General features: G+C 38.1%; 2 protein-coding genes and 1 long non-coding RNA gene across 6 annotated transcripts in view; 2 read left to right on the forward strand and 1 right to left on the reverse strand.

Moving 5' to 3' along the window:
• The first annotated feature begins 2,585 nt into the window (after window positions 1-2,585).
• Window positions 2,586-8,459, forward strand: LOC108079882 (myrosinase 1). Of its 2 annotated transcripts, XM_017174399.2 has the most exons (4): window positions 2,586-2,793; window positions 3,686-3,887; window positions 6,278-7,171; window positions 7,832-8,458. In XM_017174399.2, the coding sequence occupies exons 1-4, from the start codon at window positions 2,753-2,755 to the stop codon at window positions 8,330-8,332; spliced, it is 1,638 nt and encodes a 545-aa protein (XP_017029888.1). In that variant the 5' UTR covers window positions 2,586-2,752; the 3' UTR covers window positions 8,333-8,458. The 2 variants fall into 2 exon arrangements, with proteins under 2 accessions (XP_017029888.1, XP_041633265.1); XM_041777331.2 differs by lacking the exons at window positions 2,586-2,793; window positions 3,686-3,887 and adding an exon at window positions 6,153-6,206 and having other exon boundaries at window positions 7,832-8,459.
• An 11,024-nt stretch (window positions 8,460-19,483) lies between these two features.
• LOC121503135 (uncharacterized) lies at window positions 19,484-20,599 on the reverse strand. 2 transcript variants are annotated; one of them, XR_005991304.2, is made up of 3 exons: window positions 20,267-20,598; window positions 19,743-20,179; window positions 19,484-19,680 (listed from the first exon to the last, which is right to left on the reverse strand). It is a non-coding gene; the product is annotated as an uncharacterized lncRNA (long non-coding RNA). The 2 variants fall into 2 exon arrangements; XR_011445004.1 differs by having other exon boundaries at window positions 19,485-19,623; window positions 20,267-20,599.
• Window positions 20,600-21,072: 473 nt separating this feature from the next.
• Window positions 21,073-22,327, forward strand: part of Nrt (Neurotactin) — a 30,761-nt gene continuing 29,506 nt past the window's right edge. For both annotated transcript variants that reach the window (XM_017174193.3, XM_070285895.1), the window contains exon 1: window positions 21,073-21,318. The gene's annotated coding sequence lies outside the window, so the exon portion shown is untranslated. The remainder of the gene's footprint in view (window positions 21,319-22,327) is intronic.

Below are 22,327 nucleotides of genomic sequence, written 5' to 3' on the forward strand. Positions count from 1 at the left end.
AAAATACTCCTCACCGCAGATTCGTATTTATTAATTAATGTTTATCGAAACCGGTTGCTGCCGGCCCGCTTGCTCCACTAAAATAAGAGAATCTTTCCAAAATTAAACAGGGGAAAGACTTGTGAAGCTTCTGTGGAAGTTGGGGACTTTCTTTGACTATTTTAAGACCTTAAGGTTTGTCACCAAATGCCTTATTTACGTCAATGATCTTTTACGTTTTTAAATGGCTTCATTAATCATGTAACTTTGAGTTTGATTCGAGTTGGGAGCTGTAGCAGTTGAACACCTGTGACCAGAAGCAGACAAGCCCACCTTGTGTGTTGATATTTATATATATTACATATTGGAATACCACTCGAAACTCCTCCTTTTGAAACCCAGTCATAATAATTGAAATATATAGAGCTTGGCAACTGGAAAACAGATTTTTCTACGATCGAAACATTTGTTTGTAGATGATCGAACACCTGTCAGGGACTGGGAGACACGCCTCCATCACGAATCGGAGCATATAGTATTTAAAGCTATATATTGTTAACCAGGCGGTTTAACATTTTATTAGTTAGCTTACTTTCGCTTTGTAGAATTATAAATATAAAGGGAATAAAGGTGAAGGTAGTTTTCAAAATATTCTTAAAATTAGCAATGTTTACATAAGGAAAGTATAATAGAACTAAGCACCTTTCTTCATAATCAACCTGGAAATAAATCCCCTAATACTATATATATTAAAATAATGTTAATATATACGTCACAGCGTCAATTCCTTAACACTGACTTTCAAAACTTTCAGTTCGTATCCAGTGGCAGGTTCTTTCATTTAGCACATGTGCGGATTAAAATATCAAACTGGAAATGGAGTTTTGCTTATAAAACGTTTCGCGATTGCGGATACAAAAGCTGTCCATATATTCAATAATGGCCATTGTAAGGCAAATAATTTGATTGTTCAATTCTTTTTTTGGGCGAATCCATTGGCAAAACGGGTTTCCATTTGGTTACGTTCTTTTTTTTGTTTTAGAACCATAGATCCATAGGAACTTCCCCAGATCCCAGGCCAACCTAGACTCTATACTTTTGTAATAGAAATCTTATCTTTGGCTGTTCCATTATCTTTTATCTTTTCAATCTAATTGAATTTCTCCGACACACATTTCTCACTCTCACTTGGGACTCCCTGGGTTCGAGCTCTCTTTTCTTTATCATTCTTCCGGGAAAGAATCGGGGCTGGTGTTGTACATCTGCACTTGTTTAAACATTGTTTTCGTTTTCTATTTACTATAAATTTTAATTAAAAAGGGTTGCAGTAGAGGAAGTGTTTACTAAAAATATTTGATAATAATAATAGGGAATGGCTCATTTATAGCTATTGGCGGTAATCAATCGCGTTTAGGTAACATATGATTACCTAATGTATTAAACGTGAATCTCGTGGTTATTTTACGGCTTTCTATATTATAAAGAACTTGAAAAAAATCGAAAAAACCAAAATCAAACTACAAGTAGTATTTAAACTTTATAATAATCCCATACTCGTGCCCTTTGTGGGGTTTTACGGCTCTCTGATTATATTTTCTTATTGAATAATTTATGATTAAATCGGTTTGTGGTGTGTGTTAAAATTTGAATAATATTTGCAAGCATTTGAATATCACTCCATTTTTCCCTCTTCTATTTAATATTGTGAGAGGGAATTCTTCAAAGTTTTCAGAGGAAACAAAGGTTAAAGAAATCAAGAATAAAATATTTTTTATTAGATCTTAAAATTCAAAAAAAGATTTACTTTTGATTTATTATTTATTTAGAAAGATAGATATTCTAAGAACTGTTTCTAGGAAAATTATATATTTATTCTAGTTCATGAGATTTTTTTGATGGGAATTCCTCAAAACTGTACCAAGTTCGAAAGGTGATAATTGGGAATGTCTGATAAGGAGACTTTGATTTCCTAAGAACGTATGTACTTATCTTTCTCGTGACGATTTAAATAGAAAGTCTTGTTTCGTTCAATTTTTGTATGAAAATAATTTGACTTTGAAATATCTTTGCTTTAAGTAAATAGTTCTTGCCTTATCGATGCTCTACTCTCGCAAATATATAAATTTAGGACACTTTTTCGATTTTATTTACATTCATTATCATTTTTACAAATATAAACAAACCAAAATAATGGTATATGTATTTCTAAATATCTGGAAACATCCCATTTCAAGTAAGAATTTAATTAAATGCTCTACTTAGTCTGAAAAAAAATCACAAAAACTTGCCAAAAATGTTCTTAAAATGTTCTTAAAACCAATTACCTTCTCATAATGATTGTTCGTGTATATAAAAACAAACCCGATTTAGCGAAAGATAATAACAATATCGACACCTGTTGATCTCAGGTGGAAGAGAAAAGCAGAAAAGGGTGCAAGTGCGACAGAGAGACACTGAGAACTTGTCTATGACTCGACGCTGACGCTGACATCGACGCAGAAACGTCGCTCTGCTGACGCTGACGCAGAAGCTCAGAGCCCCACGATTCGCTTGCGATCGCTTTATAACGGTAGGACATAAAGCCGCCGGAGTTCATTTGCAAACGTTTCGCGGTTGGCTTAAAACGCTCGCGAATAAACGCGAAAAGTTTAACAAAAAAAATCAAACGAAAAAGTTTAAGGCAGCAAATCTTCGGTCGGGTTTTTGCTACTTAAAAGTTTTCGGTTCGGAATTAATTAGTTTCGCGTTTAAGGATATATCCAAACCAAAAATCATGTGGAAATCTATACTGCCCGCCTTGCTGTTGATTGCCTCGTAAGTGTTGGTGGAAAAAGCATTTTAAAACCGAACTAGATCACTAAATTGGCCTAAAATAAACGATTAATTAGATGAAATTAAAAATATTTTAACTGGAATTAAATGATACTACAAGAAATGAAACAAATAACTAAATTAAAAAAGGGTTTAAACTTTATTTGGATGTAAGATATCTTCCATCTTTTGATCTTGGAAAGCCAAAAAATTATAAGTATAAAATTTCAGAATTGGTTATATCTAAAAAATCAAAATATTAATCTTTTTATTCAATAAAATTAATTGTTTAAATGTGACTTAAAGTTTTCAAAATTTTGTTTAAATTACCTAACTGGTATTAAATCATTTCTAATCACTAAATTAACATTACTTAAGAAATAAGGAAATCCCTTCACCATAAACAAATATTTTATAAACATTTAACAAAGAAGCATAATGACTTTATGCCAAAAAATATGCGACAAAATAAAAGAAATAATTTATTTAAATCTCAGATTTTCTAAGATTTTTTTTTTAGTTTTGAGTGATGTCAGTTCCTTTTCCAAGACTTAAGTTTAAATTAAACAAAAAACACCACAAGAAATCTCTGTTAAAAAAATCCAACCTGGCCCAAAGAAAGCCCCCTTAAAATGTGTATCAATCCAGAGAGGTGACCTTGGCCAGGCAATTGATATAAATGACTGGCCAATACGATCATAAAAACGTATACAAAATTAAACAGTAAATAAAAATTGTCGTAACATTCGTCAATTTTGAATGTCACTTGATTAGCAAAATAAGCAGCAGCAGCAGCATCGCGAGAAGAGGGTCACCGATCTTGGGGGGGGGATTTCTCGTATCAGATTTAGCAACATCTTTCGATTAACACATTATTACCATATCATTTTTACAGATGCCTTGGCACACCGGTGAGCCAGACCCGCCGCTTCCCCAACGACTTTCTCTGGGGCGTTGGTTCGTCTTCCTACCAAATCGAAGGCGGTTGGAATGCCGATGATAAGGGCGAGTCCATTTGGGACTTTCTCACCCACACACATCCTGAGAAAATAGCCGATCAAAGCAATGGAGATATATCCGCGGACAGCTATCATCAGGTAAGTCACATAAGATAATGGACACTAATAATAATGGTAGTCGTTGTCGGTTCGTTTGTCATCGTATATACTTTTTTTCATTGGAAGTTATGCAAAGAGTTCAAGATCTAGCGAAACTGAGGTAATCTACTGGAAAATATGTGTGAGCAAATAGCCAATGCGATGCACTCAGATGGCTATTAGTTACACGGCTAATTACGTGATATTATCTGGATCTGTTGATGGTGATCGGAGGCGATGTATTAGCATTAAGAATGGGGTGCTTTGATTGCTTGAAGTAACTAATTGTTAGGTATTTATTGTAGTTCTTTTAATGGTAATCAAGGGGAACACTTGAAAGGAGATCTATTTAGCATAGAAATACCATTTTATGAGATCTAGATACCATTTTGTTGTCGTATTTTTTTTACAAACAAACCCCTTCTGATCTTTAGTTCTGCCTTCAATTAATTCAGAAGCCAAGTTCATTGGCCAATTATGTTTATAGTAGCATGATTTCAAGCAATAACTATAATTAAAATGACCATTTCAATAGGCATACAAATCATCATCTTCGTGTGTGGACATGCGATGCAACTGCAACAATGTTGCATCAAATTACAGGCCACAAATCAATTTGCATAGTTCTTCTGATTAAACAAAAAAAATTAAAAATAAAACCATTAGCGAAGAGTCGCATAAATCATGGGGGGACATGGACACCTGTTCCATAATTTGATAAACTACTTTGCTCTGATAAAATCAAGTTATCTCTCCATCTGGGGCTTTTCAGCGCTTCAACTTTGCACTATTTGTCTTGGCTGGGAGTGATTAATGATTCCTGTTTTCTATAGAATTAATGATCTTATGGAAAGAAAACGACTTAAAGGGCAGATCAATGAGGGCGGGACTGTGTTAGTTAAATTTAAAAAAATAAATACGAAACGGAACTGGGAAACTACAGATTATTGAAGGAATATTCAAAAGAAGATGGATGAGATTGAGTGGAATTTTTTTTAGAAATATGTACATATCAGCTTGGGAATTATGCTTAACCCTAACTGAATTCATTCAGAATTTGTCCCCATTTTCACAGTAGACTGATAGATAAGTTAGGTGTGCTCACATTCAGATAAGAATTAAGATTAGTAAAAGGTTTTTTCTGGATCTTAAGATCAAACATTTTTTATTATATAAGCAATAAGATAAAGATAAGCATTTTAAGACTTTTGTCAGAGAGAGATGTTAGATCTTAATTATGGCTCATACAAATTCTGACCTATTTAAATATTAATTTTCTAAAGATTTATAAGCTGTATGTCTACATTATTTAATGATATTTTCTATGCTGTGAAAGTGGAGATATTTTTTTTGCCTTAAATCCTTCAAGAAACCCTGATATATAGGTTTTATGATAACCTTAAAAATAATTATAAATTAAAATCAACTTGATCTCCTTCCCAGTAATATTCACCAATAACTTATTTACAAAGAATTTAACATTGTGTTACATAGTTGCATTGATTTATGGAATCAGCAGGCTGAATGTGTTGGAGTGACCATTAATTGTGTCATAATTCGCCTGCTAATGCCAATCAAAGTCAGCTAACCGATTTTTTTGCGGCAAGTATCGTTTGTGTTTAGATTCATTTTGTTCTTTTTTTATTATTATTTTTATTTAATTTACTCTGCCTATCCGCTTGTTATTGTTGTCGGCGGCGGCAGGCGATTTGATAAATGGACTACATGGCATAACGGACAGCTTAAACGCCCCTTCGGAACGGCGATCGCGATTCAAATCGTTTTCAATTCAAAGTCACATAATTTAGCGACACCTCCAAAGCCAAAGCCAAGTCAAGTGACACTGACCACGGTGGTGACTGACCACCAACTGGTTTTCCCATTCCCAATTTGGGGTTTTTTTTCGGGCCCGGCATTCTTGGCATGGTTTTCAAAAAGGAAACCATATCAATCCGAGAGCCGAAAAAAAACAAGTCGGAATGCAGCTGTCTCTAATTTTCCGACATTTAAGTATTTATTTATTATGTCAGCAGCCAACGATTCAATTTAAATGCGAACGTGCCATTAGATTAGTCAGTTTATGCGATTTGTCTGCAGTTTGTCTAAATCAATTATTAAATTGGGTTGACATTTGACGGTTTGGGTTTTAATGTTCCTAGTTAACGGGTAGCTTATATGGTTTTTTGACTAGTTTAATGGGTTTTCAATAGTTTGACATTTAAATGGGTATAATACGAGCCTAATTTATAGATTTAAAAAACTAAGAATGCTTCTGGATTATAGGTTTACTTCATACTTGGTCAGGAAAAGGTTTATAAGGTCTCTTAAATACCTTTATAATTTCTCTTTAAATTCTCTAATAAATTCTATAATTTCATAATCTTTTCTAGTGGCGTCGCGATGTCCAAATGGTAAAGGAACTGCATGCCGGCACCTATCGCTTCTCCCTGTCCTGGCCCCGTATCATGCCCGGTGGCTACATGAACCATGTGAGCACCGCTGGCATCAAATACTACTCCAACCTGATCGATGAACTCCTGCGCTATAATATCACACCCATGGTTACCATCTATCATTGGGAGCTGCCGCAAAAGCTGCAAGAGCTGGGCGGCTGGACCAATCCAGAGATTATTCCCCTGTTCAAGGACTTTGCCCGTCTAGTGCTGGAAATGTACGGTGATCGTGTGAAGATCTGGACCACTATCAATGAGCCTTGGCATGTGTGCGAGCATGGTTATGGAGTCGACTATATGGCGCCATCGTACAACTTCCCTGGCATTCCAGCCTATCTGTGTGGACACAATTTGCTTAAGGCTCATGCCGAGGTGGTGCACATGTATCGGGATCTCTTCCAGAAGCGTCAGGGCGGTCGCATTGGCATCACCCTGGACACTTCATGGCCAGAGCCAAGGAACCCCGACTCGGCTGAGGATCGTGAGGCCTCCGAACGGGCCATGCAGTTCTATGTGGGTTGGTTTGGTCATCCGATCTTCTCCAAGCACGGCAACTATCCCAAAGTGATGATCGAGCGCATCCGTAACCTGAGCAAGGAGCAGGGCTTTGGAATTCGCTCTAGGCTTCCGGAATTTACCACAGAGGAGATTCATCGCATCCGCGGCACTGCCGATTTCTTTGGCATTAACTCATATACCAGCAATCTGGTGACTTCGAATGGACACAATAATACTGGAGGATTCCCAGTGCCATCGTTTAATCATGATATGGGCGTGGTGGAGAGTCAAAAGGAGGTTGACTGGCCAGGATCGGGTTCAGTTTGGCTTAAGGTGAGTTATGATTTATATTAAAATCTAGGATAATATACGAGCAAAACACATCCTAATTTTGAACAATTTGAAGCTCCATTAAACATTATTTTTAAATTTACAAGAGAACAGCAACTAAAAGTTTACTATTATTCTTAGCTGCCTTAAAACGGCATCCCTTTAAAGGGTTTCCCTAACCAAAACTAATTATTTTATGAGACTAGGAAAATTGCCCGCCCTGGGCTGCAAACAATTTTACAACGAGAGCATTTTTCCTCCAACTTCAGCTTCGGCCAAATTGATTGTGGCTCACCCACCGGAGATGAGGAGGAATCCCTCACGTCCCGGAATACCAGAGTGGGTGGGTGTAATTAACTTTACCAGGACTGCTCGCGGTGACTTGAGGGTTGACTTATCCCCCACTTGGAGCTTTGAAATATGGTTTGCCGAGTAAACTACTTAGGCATTGAATCAAAAAAGAGGGTGACTTTCGACCAGGTGGCGTTATGTACAAGTGCAGGTGAATGAACCCAACTAGCCAGGGGTTGTATCCTAGCTCTGCTCTTCACTTGCACACAAAAAAATTAAAGCAAAGATTATGATTAAGAAGAGATTAAATATATATATATTAACACCTAATTTATCCTCTTTTAACGTAAATATATTCCCATTCCCTTCCAGGTCTATCCCAAGGGAATGTACAATCTCCTGATGTGGATACACCGCGAGTACAATGGCCCCGAGATAATTGTCACTGAGAATGGTGTTAGTGATCGCGGTGGCCTGGAGGATTATGCCCGCGTGGACTACTTTAATCAGTATCTCTCTGCAGTGCTGGATGCCATTGAGGATGGCGTCAATATCAGTGGCTACATTGCCTGGAGTCTGATGGACAGCTATGAGTGGAAGGCTGGCTTCTCAGAGAAGTTTGGTCTTTACCATGTAGACTTTAATTCCCCTCAGCGCACTAGGACGCCGAAAATCTCGGCGAGAGTCTTTGCCCAGATCTGCAAAACCAATACCATTGACTGGAGCTATCGGCCCAATCTCGATCAAGAGCAGAAACTGGTGGCCATGGCCCATCTTCCAGCGGAGGAGGAGCAAATGCTCAGATCAAGCGGAGCCCAAGGAGCCATCAGCTGGAGTCTAATGGGTGCTTTGCTACTGGTTCTTCTCCGATGAGGAGGAGTGGGAGAAGACTCTTGCCATAATTGCTACTCTTAGACCTAAGTTTTGTCAAAAAAAAAAATTTTTGTAATATATTATTTTGTATTTAAGCTAAAAGACTCGAAACTGAATAAATACTTTTGTGATATTAAAAGAGTTTGTGCCTTCTTATTATGAAATGTGAAATAAATAAATCAAAAAATTAAGAAAGCTTATAAAAAATGAGGTAGAAGGCCAACAACTAGCCAAATTCCTTTCTACAAATATTAAAAATACCCCAAAAAACCTTGAGACTGTATTACTTAAAGGTTTTATAAGCTTTTTTAAATCAAAAAATAAACCTGTTTATTCAAAAACGTCAGAGAACTCTAACTGTAAACATAATAATCCCCTCAAAATGGAAGTTGCAGACTTTGCAAGAATTTCAACAAATAACTCAGAAATTTAACTGAAAGAAGACTTTATAACAGATCAATAGATCAGATACCGTCAGAGCTGGTTGATTTTCAAAACAAGAAGACAAGAACTTCAACTTCCATTCAATTCAAAGTTCATTCAGATGTTAATGGCTTTTCAAAGTGACATTTACATGAAACGAATTAGAGTAAATTCCTTGAGCTGTTTCCGCGAGTAAATCAAACATGGAGCCAAGCCAAACAAAAGGTCCAATGATCTGTGATCTTTGCGCCACAATGGGCCCCCATAAGCGCGGGCATTATATCATCATCCTATAATCATCGTGTGTAAGGTAATAATTGTAGGGGACCTAAACCATAGCTCCAGCATGAATCGGAATATTTATATTCCCTGCTAATAATGACTCTGATTAAGTCACTCGCTTATATATGAAGGTATATTCTTGGCATCCATATCCGCCTCAAAAGATATGTGTTATGTACTTTCAAAACGGAATCGAAAGTAGTGGGATCATGATCATAAATGTACCCTCGTAGACGGATATATATTTCGCGTGTTTGTTTGCTCGTTTCCCTTACCAGAACCAGTTACCTTTCCTTTTTCGGGTAATGCTTTTTATTTCTCATTTACCTATTTACACTTGATTTTTATGCATTTAGCTGGATTTATTGTTTCGGTTTCAACAAGTCACACGAAAACTGTTGAATAAATTAAGAAGTTGAGTTGTAGGAAACATTCTATGCCCGCCGGCGGCAATGGGAATAGGAATAGGAATTGGAAATGTTTTTAGCCGGGGAAACTCGCGGGGGCTCGTCCAGAGTCTATAGACTATAGTCTAGTCTCGACAATAACTGGCGTGCTCCCAGTTCGATATCGATTGGAGTCTTGCACCTGTTTTGAGTCACGAGCCGACGCCGGGCATATTCATAATTCATCAGTTTTGCCGGAGTCTGGAGCTTTGAATATGAGATTTAACTAAGGGTTGTAGGTACTACATACATATAAATTGAATTGTTTATGGGAAAACTTAAGAGGCGGGGTTTAAAAAGCCCTTTATTTTATATAATTTATTTTTGCTTAGATAAATTCAAGGCTCTAGACTTGAAAAATGTAAATTTAAATCATATTTTTACTTTTATTATATTTTATTTTAAAATGACTAAAATTATGACCGCAGTTGTACAACAAAATCTTTATTCTTTCTTTGTTAAGTGCGGCAAAACTGCCAATAATACTCGTAGTTGTTTTATGAGCTATGATTAATGAGTGCTAATGAACCAAACGCCAATTCGCCACAAAATCAATCAAAAAAAGTCCAAAAGATCCGTTTCGATTCTAGATATTACCCGATTTTCCCCTCTTGTATATATTTTTAAAGCTAACAATGTTGCAAAATCAGAAAAAGGGGGAAAAAAACTAGATAAATAAACAGAGAGAAAAACCTTCTTCAGTTGGATGTTTTCAACTTTTTTATTGTGTTTTTTCCCTTACACTGATGAAATTTTCCAAGACAATTGCATCAGACAAAGTTTCAGGTGAGTTCAGTTGAGTTGTCGCGTTTCCCCTCGACACGAACTTCGCGAAATTGAAACGTGTGATTTATGCACGTGCAGTTTGCTCTCTCGCAAAGGTCACAGAACACAGAATAAATCCCGGATTAAATACAGATCACGAACGAACTTCATGATGATAAAAAAGCACAGATTACAGTGTTTTTTTATAAATATTTTAAATGCTGTTTAAAATTAGTTTAGGTTAGTCATTATTTATAGAAACAATGCTGCATTACATCGAATGATTAATTAGCTGACTCGGCTTTGAATTAAGTCGTAATTTGTATTTTTTTAACTCGTTAAAAATTAAATTAAATTTATATCTAAAATAAACTGCTTTGTAATTGGTTAAGCAGTTCAAGTGGTTGATGTCTTGGTTGAAACACACTCGAAAATTTGTTGCATAGTTTAGAGCTTGAAAAAAAAAATGCAGAAGTTTTTAGATTAAATAAATTTGAAGGTGTCGATTCAAAAAACTTAACAAATCCAATGTTCCTAAATTTTTAATTACCATTACAAACAAACAATAACAAAATTTGTAATTAAATAATCTAACAATATCCTATGAAAAAAAATATATATTTATTAAATTAATTTTCAATGCGAAAACCTTGAAAAATTCTATTAAAAAAATATTTTATAATTATCAAATAATTCTTTAAAAAAAAATGCCTGATCACGTTGCTTTATCCTGGAAGAAGACACAGTCACGTGCCGAGGTCACAATTCTCACTTCGATTTATGGCTTTGGATCTTCCCTTTTTGTTCCAACTTCTGGATTAACCCGCTGGGCCATTTATCAAACATTTGATATAGCTCCGACGGTTGCACTTATTGAAAATTAATACGGCTTAAGACCCACAATAGTGCAAAAATCAGCACACATGCAGAATTCCGCGCGGTCACCACCCTCTGAGGCTCCTCCCCCCCTCACACATTAATCCCGCGAACAAGGCATTAGGCAGGGAACAGGGAACAGGCAACCCGGGAACTGGACAAACATCTGTCCTGGATAAGGACATGGTGGCATGGCAAAGGGATTAAATAACAATAAGCGTTAAACAAAATTAAAAATCAGAAATCGATGTGGTTTAGTTTCCTTCAACGAATGCATTCTACTTCCGTTTAATAGAGAAAAATTACTTTTCAATAGCAACAAAGAGCAATCAAGTTAATAATGTGTACACAGATTTTTTTTTTCCGGTGGCTCCGTGGGTAATTTGATTAGAATTCTTATACAGGGAATAATTTAACTACTTTGAGGAATGCGGGTAGCTTTAGAAAGTCGAATAAAGCATACTCTTTGAGAGAAGGAAAATGTAAATAATAATATACAAGATTCTTGAAATTAAACAAACAAAAAAATATATATATGTCGGCGAGTTGGTTGCTAAGTGCAAATTTGGAAAGCTTGTTGCTATGGCAACAGAGTTATTCGGCATGCTCAGGTATTGGTAGCCCTGTAGGTGTCGCTGGCGCGCAGGCGCAATGACAGTTGAGTCGGTAACAGGAGTGTTACTGAGTGAGGTCTGTTCGTCTGTCGCAACAATAGGAGAGAATGAGAGAGACAGCTTGAGATTGTCTAGGAATGACATCTGAGTGAAAAGTAAGAAAAGGTGAAAGGGCCACAGGAAAAGTGGCGTGATGACAGATTCGATTTGACTGCGCAGGCGAACAGAACTCGCTGGCTCGACTACGGTTAAATTAAATAACGGATATCTCCGACATCAGAAGTGGGATTCACCATAGCCTCGCGGGCATTCTGATAAAGTGATTTTCGGTCGATACTAAATTCAGTGGCGCATCGAAGGCTTGCGCAGCCGCGTGGTGCGAGACACCGGAGTCGTGATAGGCAGTCAAATGCACTGGTCGCGTGTTGAGCCGGACGGTTGCAAGTGTCATCAGTGTCGGCCAGAAAATTTGGGGAAGAATGGAAGACAACAACAACAGCACACTGGCGGAACTGCGGCTGAAGTGCGGAGAGCTGGAGTGACGCACTTCAGGCGTGAGAACGGTGGTCACATTGCATCTGTGTGCACGAGATGGGTATCAGCGGCTGCGAGCGGCAGCGGCAGCTGCATGTAGAAGCGAGTTGATTTGTGTGATTCAACAGTGACAGTATCGGGTGAGCCCTTTCCAATTATTCTTTGATTTGGGAGCTAAATTGGCTAAAATATGGGAATAGAGATGTGTTTGATTGCAGTGTTGTTTGCCCATCTGCCTTCCCATTGGCGAGCCCTGTGCTACGATAGGTTGTGCTTAGACTATCGGAAGCAATATTCGAAAATGGTTTCGGACAGTGGCCTTTGCCGCTTATGTCAGACCCTGTGAAGGAAAAATGTTTCTGTTGAAAAATAATTAATTAAAATTACGAGTTGCCGTCTGTTTGGTCTGCCGTGCCGTTTGGTTTGAAGAGTGCATCTTCTACCTTCATCATGCAATTGTTAAGGCGTTTGGAATTTATCATGATTATTTGCGATAGTTTACATAGATGACGTGTTAATCATGGCAAACTCGGAAGAAAAGGCTTTCCGAAGGCTGAAGGTTGTATTAAATGTGTTGACTGTACCAGGGTTGCCATTTAACGTTACCAAATGTGGGTTTCTTGAACCTACTACGCAGTATCTGAGCTATGAGGTGTGCGGTGGAGAAATCAAACCCAATTCCTAGAAAATCCTTACGTTAAAGGTCCGTCCTTTTAATCGGTGCAATTAAGAGACCGTCGTAAGACCATTTATTGAATTGGTGCCTTGTTTTCAAAAACGTGTGCCTCGATTTTCTCAGATCATGAGACAGATTCTTCGGCTTCAAGTATCTTTAAGTGAAATGACGATATTCAGAAATTGGAACGAACGTTTTTAATATTATTACAAATGAGCCTGTAATCGTTATTTGTTGGTTCGAAACATCTGATCAAATTTGAAACAGATATAAGCTCTTGTGGATATGGTCCAATGCTAATACACCTAATTAATGGAGACCCTTATGTTGGTGGATATATTGGTAGAACTATGTGTCTTGTGGAGTCCAAGTAGCCTTTGTATGAATTGGAAATATTGGTTGGCGTGCAATTATTCTGACATTTTTGGCATTGTTTGCTCAGATGAGAGTTTGTAGTCTATACTTATTGCAGATGTAATCATTTCTAAACAAAAAAAAAATTAACTGAAGTGCATCATAGAGTAGAGGAAGAGAAAGCGCAAGGCAATTGTGGAATTCTTTTTGTGTCCAGAATTCACATGACTGATTTAACTCCGATAAATAAAAATAAATTGACAGAAAAACGTCTGAACTTAGAATGGAAATCTCAAATGACCGACTGATCAACTTCAGGATTTATTGGTATAGTTTATAAACAACTACAAATAATTGAAATTAACTTGAGTTACGAAGAGGGATTTTAAAGAATACAGAGAGGTGTGAGGCAATGTTATCTGCCAGTAGTGTCCCTTAAATTTTGTTGGATAGTTATTAATCAAGGTTATAAATCCGTTATGTGTTTGGGTTGGAAAAAATAGACTCAGCAATATTTATCAGAATTGTTGGAAATGACTAAGTTTAAAGATTGTTGAAAATTGTATCATGTGTAAAGTTGTAAAGTAGTCATCTGGCTGGATACCAGGACCGCAGAGGTGATGGGAAGATGCTCTTGGCGGGGTGCAACTTGCGGCGAACTGCACAGTTAGTAGTGCAACCAATGCAAGCCCTTAAGAGATGCCAATCGGACCCACCCTTTGGGCTTGATACCACCACATGACACAGAGAAAAGTATAAAGAAAGAGAAATTTAAAGCTACGTTATGCTGGTTCGGAAAAGCACTAGTTTTGATAAGGCAAGATTAATTTAAAATGAAAAATGAAAATGGAAAATATGTTAAGAATGAGAGAGAAAGGAGAAAGAAATGAAGATGAAAAATGAAAATGAAGATCGGCACCAAACAGAGTTTATAGAAAAGCTTGATGGTGGCTGATATGTTTTGAGATATCTGTCAAGTAAGCGAACTTTTATAAGTATGCGCATGAGTTTTTGAGGGCATAGCCAAATAGACAAAATAAGCAATGACGTTGATTGATTAAAGATTAAAGTTGATTAAAGATTTAGACGACTCAAGTGGAGATGCGTCTGATTCCCATGTGGGGAATGATGATATGGATGGCACGGTTGATGCCTTGGAATCCCAAGAGGGGATATAATGACCGCACCATAACAGAAGGAATTGTTATGGCGGGGGTCAGTGGAGACCGCACCAAAACAGAAGGAATTGTTATGGCGGGGGTCAGTGGAGCCCGCACCATAACAGAAGGAATTGTTATGGCGGGGGTCAGTATGTGGGTGTAAAAGGAAATACACCAGTTGATAAAGCTATGTAATTAGAGAAGTCTGAATTGTAAATTGTGATTAAAATGAAGATGTAATTTGTTATGTTATCATGAAACCAAGATGCTTATTTTGTCTAAATTCCTCAATACTTATGTTTAGAAAATTAATGAAATGTTTGTTGACAATAAAATGTAACGAGTACCGAAATTTTAGAATACTGTGATTTAAAGTTAACACACGAGGACGTGTGATTTGTCAGGAAGGCCGTGTCGGATCACATGAAACGGGGCCTACTTTATTCCTATGGTCAGAATATGTGAAGCGGAGCCTTTTGAAATACGAAAAGAGCTTGTACTCTATGGTTTCGAAAGGTTATCCTGCCAAACTAACATTTGAAGACACTAGAAGTGTAAGCGAGAGATCGCCGACTGAGGCACTCGTTGGTGGAATCATTTATAAGGCTGTGAGGGTCCAGAGAGACCGTGACGCAAGAGGTGCGTGTGAGCGTTGCAAAGTGTGCAGCAAGAGCCTGTATAAATTGATGAAGAGATGTTGAGTAAGAGTTGTGGTACGAGCAGAGAAAGAAGATACAGATTTGGTACGAGAAGAGAATGAAGTGGCGAGAAGAAATAAAAGTAAAGCTTATTTGACATGAATAAAACAGATAAAATGAAATGTTAAGTTGAGACCAAAGAGAGAAAAAAGAGAGAATGATAAATGACAGTTATGTTTAGAGCTATTAGAAGACACGTCACGCGAGGACGCGTGAATTGTCAGGATGGCCGTGTCGGCGAGTTGGTTGCTAAGTGCAAATTTGGAAAGCTTGTTGCTATGGCAACAGAGTTATTCGGCATGCTCAGGTATTGGTAGCCCTGTAGGTGTCGCTGGCGCGCAGGCGCAATGACAGTTGAGTCGGTAACAGGAGTGTTACTGAGTGAGGTCTGTTCGTCTGTCGCAACAATAGGAGAGAATGAGAGAGACAGCTTGAGATTGTCTAGGAATGACATCTGAGTGAAAAGTAAGAAAAGGTGAAAGGGCCACAGGAAAAGTGGCGTGATGACAGATTCGATTTGACTGCGCAGGCGAACAGAACTCGCTGGCTCGACTACGGTTAAATTAAATAACGGATATCTCCGACATATACATAGATCATTTCAAATAAAAATGTATAGATCATAACAATAATAGACAAGTTGTTGTATTAATTTAGAATCCCAGAAGTTTTTGTACTCCGTGAGCCTGTATTATCCCTTAAAAAACTCCAAATATATTCAGTAAAAAATACAATTTCATTTTTTTAGGCAACTTTTCATGTGATTTTAAACGCCTGAAAATATATAATAGCTTTTAAAAACTACTATTATGGGAAATCTTGTAAATTTCTCAACAAACCTCAGTGATTGCCTCAATTATACCCCCTATTTTGAAATTATTGGGTGTCAATCCAAGGCCCTAACAATTGATTTAACCCTTTGCCATCAATATTCAATTACGCCACATAGCAATATATAAATTTTCATAAACTGCAGCTGATTGAAACATACACTTGAAATACTCGTATACGTTCAGTGGTGAAGTGAAGTGCCCTCATCATATAGTTGGGCCGAGTTCAACCTCCCTTCCCGCCCGAATCTTATGTAATGTGTCACTTGGTAGTTTCCCTTCTCAAGTAGATTAAGTTTGGCGATAAAGTATCATTGAATCATCGAGTTTTGTGCTTTTTGTTGGGTCGTTAAAAGGCATCCATCGACAGCAGTTCCCCCTAGTTGCTAGTGACTTTTAGTAATTTTCCTGGACAACAAAAGACCTAAGAGAGCACCCTCATCGCATTACAATGCAACTGTTCGGTATGGTAATGGTTTTTAGAGCCCCCTCACCAGCATTGGAGATATCAAAGTTCTTGGCATTTCAATTGGTTTTCCCATAAATCTCAGCCTGAACTTTGCCCAAGGCATGGGAAATGTTGAGCCTAACTAGAGATGATGATCCTTTTGGTCCTTGTTCGTTTAATTACTGCTGGGAAATGGAAAAAGGAAGAAAAAGGAAAACCGGAAGGTTGAGAAATCACAAAATAAAGAAATGAAAAGCAGCAGGAAAAGAGAAAGGCTGGCCTCGCAGGCCCATAAATAACCAACCAAAACCTTGTTAAAGGTGCGAATGTTGGAAGGGAGGGTTCGAGTTTTTCATAGAACGTGCCAAGATCAGAAGGCAGCTGACTGCTCCTGGCCGTCTCGTGAACCCAAGTTCAATGCACTCTCTCTGTCTCCTTCGCCTCGCTTTGGCTGTAATGACAAACCAATTACCAGCTAAAAGACCTGGACTTGAACGTGGACTTGGTTCACGACACGCACGATTTCCAGAGGAGTCCAGACTCCAGATGCAACTTAAAAAAAAAAGCAGGCAACGGCTTGATTGCGCAACAAATTGGACAAACGACGCATGTCACCCCTTTTTGGGATGGAAAACAGTTAGAGCCATACATATTTGCGACAGTGACAAATGTTCGAAATCCAAGTGACGAGGACATATGCTGTTGTTTATGCGTGGTTATACAGAAGGCATCTAATATCGATTTTAAAAAATCAAGAGAAATAGCAAGTGGATAAGTTTTCTTAGATGTTTTGCAGCACTCTTATCCTAAAATTTCATAATAATTCCTATTAAAATTCATAAAATCGAAATAAATAACTAAAAATAAGAATTCTAAAATAGTTTGAAACATTAAAATTATTTTTCAGAAGGAGGAAATTTATTAAGAAGAATTCTATTATGCTAAACTATAGAACTTCATGAATATACAACGCATAAACCTTGTGATTAATTGCTTGCGCTACTGTACCCAGTTTGGATTTCATGCAATCCACCACCAAAATCAGCAGGGAAGCTGTGCGGAGAGATGACAACCCTGGCTAGAGCGCGGCGCCTGCGCAGCTGTCCCGATCTAGGGGGCACCTCATATATGATATAATAACCCCCTACTTCCAAAGACGAGAGTTTCCAAATACGTCGCCGCTTTGTCTCAAAAATTTCACGCAATCGCAGTGAGCGTGCCTGTGTTTGTAACTGCTTATTGATCGATCGCCTCGATATCGAATCTTTTTATTGTTGTTTGTCATTGCAAATGCGCCACCATTGGAACAACCGAAGAAGGGATAAAAGATGGTCCCTTGTACGAGGGTTCCAAAAGGGATTCCGCGTCCGGGGGTTGTTGCTTCACTCTAGTTCGTCCAACGACAAATGCAATTGCAGTTTTACTGTTACCACTGCCAGGAGGAGGGTTATTTCTCCCCTGCGTGCCATGTCAGGCTACCATATAACCACCCTTAGTGTTCCCCGATTATCATAGCCTGGGAACAACAACGCTTTTGGGAGTAGAGAATCGCGCTCTTAACTCGGATTCGGATTTCGCTTTTATTTTTATTTTTTTCAAGCAGGGTCTTTGGTTTCAGTGTTGGTTGCATATCTTCCCACCATTGGGTGTTGGTTCCCTTATTTGTATATTTTCATTTGGAACTAGGAATCAAGTTCATTTCATTGATTTTATGCATATTGCTCGCACTTAACTGTTATTGTAGCATAACTGCAGTTTTTGTTTTGCCGATTTATGGGATTTTCGGGGGATTTAAGAGATCAGATAAGGGAAAATTGTATTGCAATATTGAAAAGGAAATAGGAATATTCTGCCTAAAGCATTACTTATATCATTAATATATCCAAAATTCGCCTGAATAAGAAATAGGAAAGGTGATTGGTTTAATCTAAATCTACTTGCTTTTTGCCAAAATGATCCCAATATTAGTATAAAGTTCTTGTTCTTACTAAACTAATAACTAATATAATTATACATCCTAATTAATAAAAGGAGGCAACTATAAAAAATCCCCACAAATTACTAACAAAATCACTTGCAAGTAGTTTAGCAACAAATAATTAGTACTCAATGAGCTGGCATTAGCAGAAAGTCCCCTTTCAAGTATTTTATGGGCCATTAAAAGAATTGCATCGATACCATTTCGATGATATCCCTCCCCAAAGTAAGTGCAAAACATTTGCCGATCATGTTTGCCCATTGAGATAAACGATCGCTCATTTGTAGCTATCAGAAGGAATTCAGGCCCAGCTCGTTATCACCCGCCAGTGATCTCACGCACCTTGACCACCACCACTGCTGACCAGTGGCCATGGTCCAGGGATCTTTCTCTCCTTATGGACTGTAACTCCTAAGCACCGTCGACATGCAATGGTTAATTGTTTTTCCGTTGCCGCATTTATGAGCCCAGTTACCGCCTACTGGGCCACAGCCGGGGCGGCGGCTAGTGTTAATTTATGGCGCACCTAGTACTAGTATACATGTATATAGTCCACACCTCGGGCCATATACATATATCACAATGATGTATCGTTAGAACCCAGCAACACATATCACACTTTTGCAGCTGCCCCGAAAGCCGTAAACCCGAACCCGAAGCTTTGTTTATATAACACGTACAGGCTACGGCTGGGAGGCCTGGAGAGCCGGCTCTATTGTCGTCATTGTAGTCACATTATTAGATTCGCATCGCTGGCCATATTAATTGTTGCTAGCCAAGTCGGGGCTTGCTGCAGCAAACGGAATGGTTCATTGAGCAGGGCGACAGAATGCAAGCTATAGTACCGCTGTAATGATCGTGCGCTGTCGTCATTCTGACTGTCAGGAGCGGATTGGAGGGGAGTTTGAGAGGTTTTACATGAGTTTCATCAGTCTTTTTGGGCCAAGAAACATTACTTTTTGGGTAGACAAAGTGCAACTAGGCTTGTAAAACGAAAGCGAAGCTATGTAATGCAAGAATCTAAATAGCAGCAAGTATTATTAAAATCTAAAGAAAAACTATACCTCATTTAATTTAAATTGTCTTCTACAAAACCCTTTAAATCCCGCCCTGTTCTATGTTTTAGTTGTCTGTCAAATTTGGTCAGTTGACAGTTCTTTCTGGCCCGACGCTTTCCAGTTCTTGACGGGCTTTATGGCCGGAAACTCTAATTGTTGAGTGTGTTTAAGGTTGAGGTTGAAATATTCCCCACATTTGCACTCACCTAGAAGAGAATTAAGTTTTATTGGTCATTTGCGACAGGAACACTTAATTCTTATGGCTTACCTGTACTTTAAACCAATGCAACTGCAGTTACGGAGAGTGGATTTCTCTCTCTGGAAGCTCTGGGAGCAAAGGAGCAGGAGCCGAGGAGCACTGGAAACCGGCTGACAAACAAACAGACAAACAGAAAATTCCAGCAAGGATCGACAACCTGCGCAGGCAAGCTGGCAGGCAGGGTGGCTGTGTGCGGTGGTTGGTATCGATTTTTAGTGGCAATTGCAGTTGCCACTGGCAATCGGTGCGACGTCCCATGCCATTGGGGTAGTCTCAAGTTCGTCTGCCAATTATTTGCCGCTTATTAGGAGTACCCTGGAATATGGCAGTACGGCGAATGGACTTCGGAACGGGCAGCACGTGACTTGTTCTTCCGTCGCAGCCTTGGCCATTGTTTGCATTTGCATTCGCCGGGAATAAGGGGTGGCATGTCTTTGACATGAAGCCTGGAAACAGTAGAGGTCAAGGAAATACATATTCATTTAGAAATACAAAAGAAATATAACAATTTTAATGAACAAATAAATACTTACATGTTTTTAGAGATTTGTTTTAAACATATTCCTGATGCCCTGGTACTAATCATCTGACCACAGCTGTTTGTAGACACAACTCAAGTGTTGCCTTAATGTTTGGCCATTTGCATGAAGTGGGAAGTGGGCAAGTGTCAGGGGATGTGCAAGGAGAACTAAGCCAACCCTCGTGGGGTAAATCACTGCCAGCCACCACCCACTGCCGACGGCCGCCCACTGGGAAGCGACGCCACTGACCAGCCGGATTGTTAAGCTCCTTTTGTTTTTTATGGGCCGGTCGGCGGTGGGCCCAAAGTAAACCGGTTCTTAATCCTTTCAAACGAAAAACGCAAAGCCAACTGCGGTCGTCAGCGAAATTGGCAAAGGGAAAATGCAGGCAAAAAATTGGGGTTGTGCCGAGCCGTCATAAACATTGCATTTCCCCCGGATAAACCCCTTAAAACTGGACAATTTTCACGCACTTTAACAGAAGAAAAAAACACGAATATGTAGGTAAGAAGAAGAAAAAATGCAGCCCCGGGTGCACACTTCTCGGTTTGCCCTAAATTTTACTCTTTTTGATCTAACTAACGTTTCCGGAAGGTTATTAACAACCTCATTGACTGTTTTATCAACAATTTGTATGTTTTAAATGTTTGCAACAGCACAAATCTTTAATTAAACTTTTTAAGAACCACGCTTTCACTTCGTTTAACAAAAACTAATTTTGGAAATTTACCAACACTGAAAATACCAATGCAAGTACACACTAGCCATCCCGCTCTAACTTAAAGTCCTTCTCTTCTTCTTCTCTTTGCTCATTCCTTCTTCCTCCTCGTTCGGTTAACTTGATCGGAAAAGTTCGCAGCTTCGAAAATATAAAAAGATTTGATTTAAATTGTGTGTGACTGATAAAGTGTAATATTGATATTACTAGCAAACTGTGGCATACATAAAGTAAACGTAATATTAACGTTTATTAAACGAAAAAAGACCAAGTGTGTGTGTGTGTATGGGAGCGCCGTTTGGAGTTCTGCTTCAAAAGCCACATAAAAATGTGAAGAAAATGCTATGTAAGTGGTAATTTACTTTATTTAATATATGATTAACATTAATAAAATAAAAAAACCTTAGAACACTTAAGAAATTAATCATTTAAATAGAATTTTGCAAAAAAACGTGTGTACATTTGTGTGCGTGTGAAAAAAAGCTGCAAATACATAAGTGCATTGGTATTTGTATGTGGATCGTATTCCTTTTGTCTCTTTTAGGCATGGTCCTGCTTTAAATGAAGTTTATTTTTTATAAAAGTCGTTTTTGCGTTGGCCGGTAAAAGTATAAATAAATACATGGCTTGTTTGTCTGCAATTTGCTTAAAATTAATATCAATAAATTAAAGTTTGTTTTTGTCCCGACTTTTCCAAGTCAAGTCTTTGTGTGTGTGTTTGCGTGGGTAGAAGAAATGGGCAAAGGGAAAAGAAGCTAAAGAAAAAAGTACGCTGAAAAACAATTTTCATAAATAATGAAGTTAATCAAGCCAACGCACTGCAATTTTCATTTTGTAAATAAAACAAAAGTAAGAACCAATTGAGCAGGTTGCGGCTGACGTCAAGGAATTAGGGGGGAAATATCACCCCAAAAGGGCTTCTTTTCTCTCATTTTCTTCACGGTTCCGTGGCCACGAAAAAAAGCGATTGCCGCCGACTGTCGAGACTGTCAGAAATCAATGCATTTATCCTCGTCGGCAACAAAAGCAAACAATTTGCGCTTTGTTATTGTTCTTCTCGTTGTTATTGTTGTTGTTTATTTGTTGTTTTGCAACTGAAACTGCAACCGTCTCTTTCGCAGATCAAGTTAACATGTTTCCGTCTCCCTTTCACATTTGGGGTAACATGTGTAAACAGTAAAGAACACTAGTGGTCAAATTAATAGAGGTTTTAAAATACAAATAAAGTTTATAAAATTCCTTTTTATTTTGTAAATATGGCTACCAAAAAATGTAGAATGGTTATTTAAACAGGGGGAAATGTGTTTTAAAATTCAAGTAATTCTAGTTAAACACAAATAATTCTTGTATTAAAT

This window comes from Drosophila kikkawai, chromosome 3L, assembly GCF_030179895.1.
Source record: "Drosophila kikkawai strain 14028-0561.14 chromosome 3L, DkikHiC1v2, whole genome shotgun sequence".
NCBI classification, from domain to species: Eukaryota; Metazoa; Arthropoda; class Insecta; order Diptera; family Drosophilidae; genus Drosophila; species Drosophila kikkawai.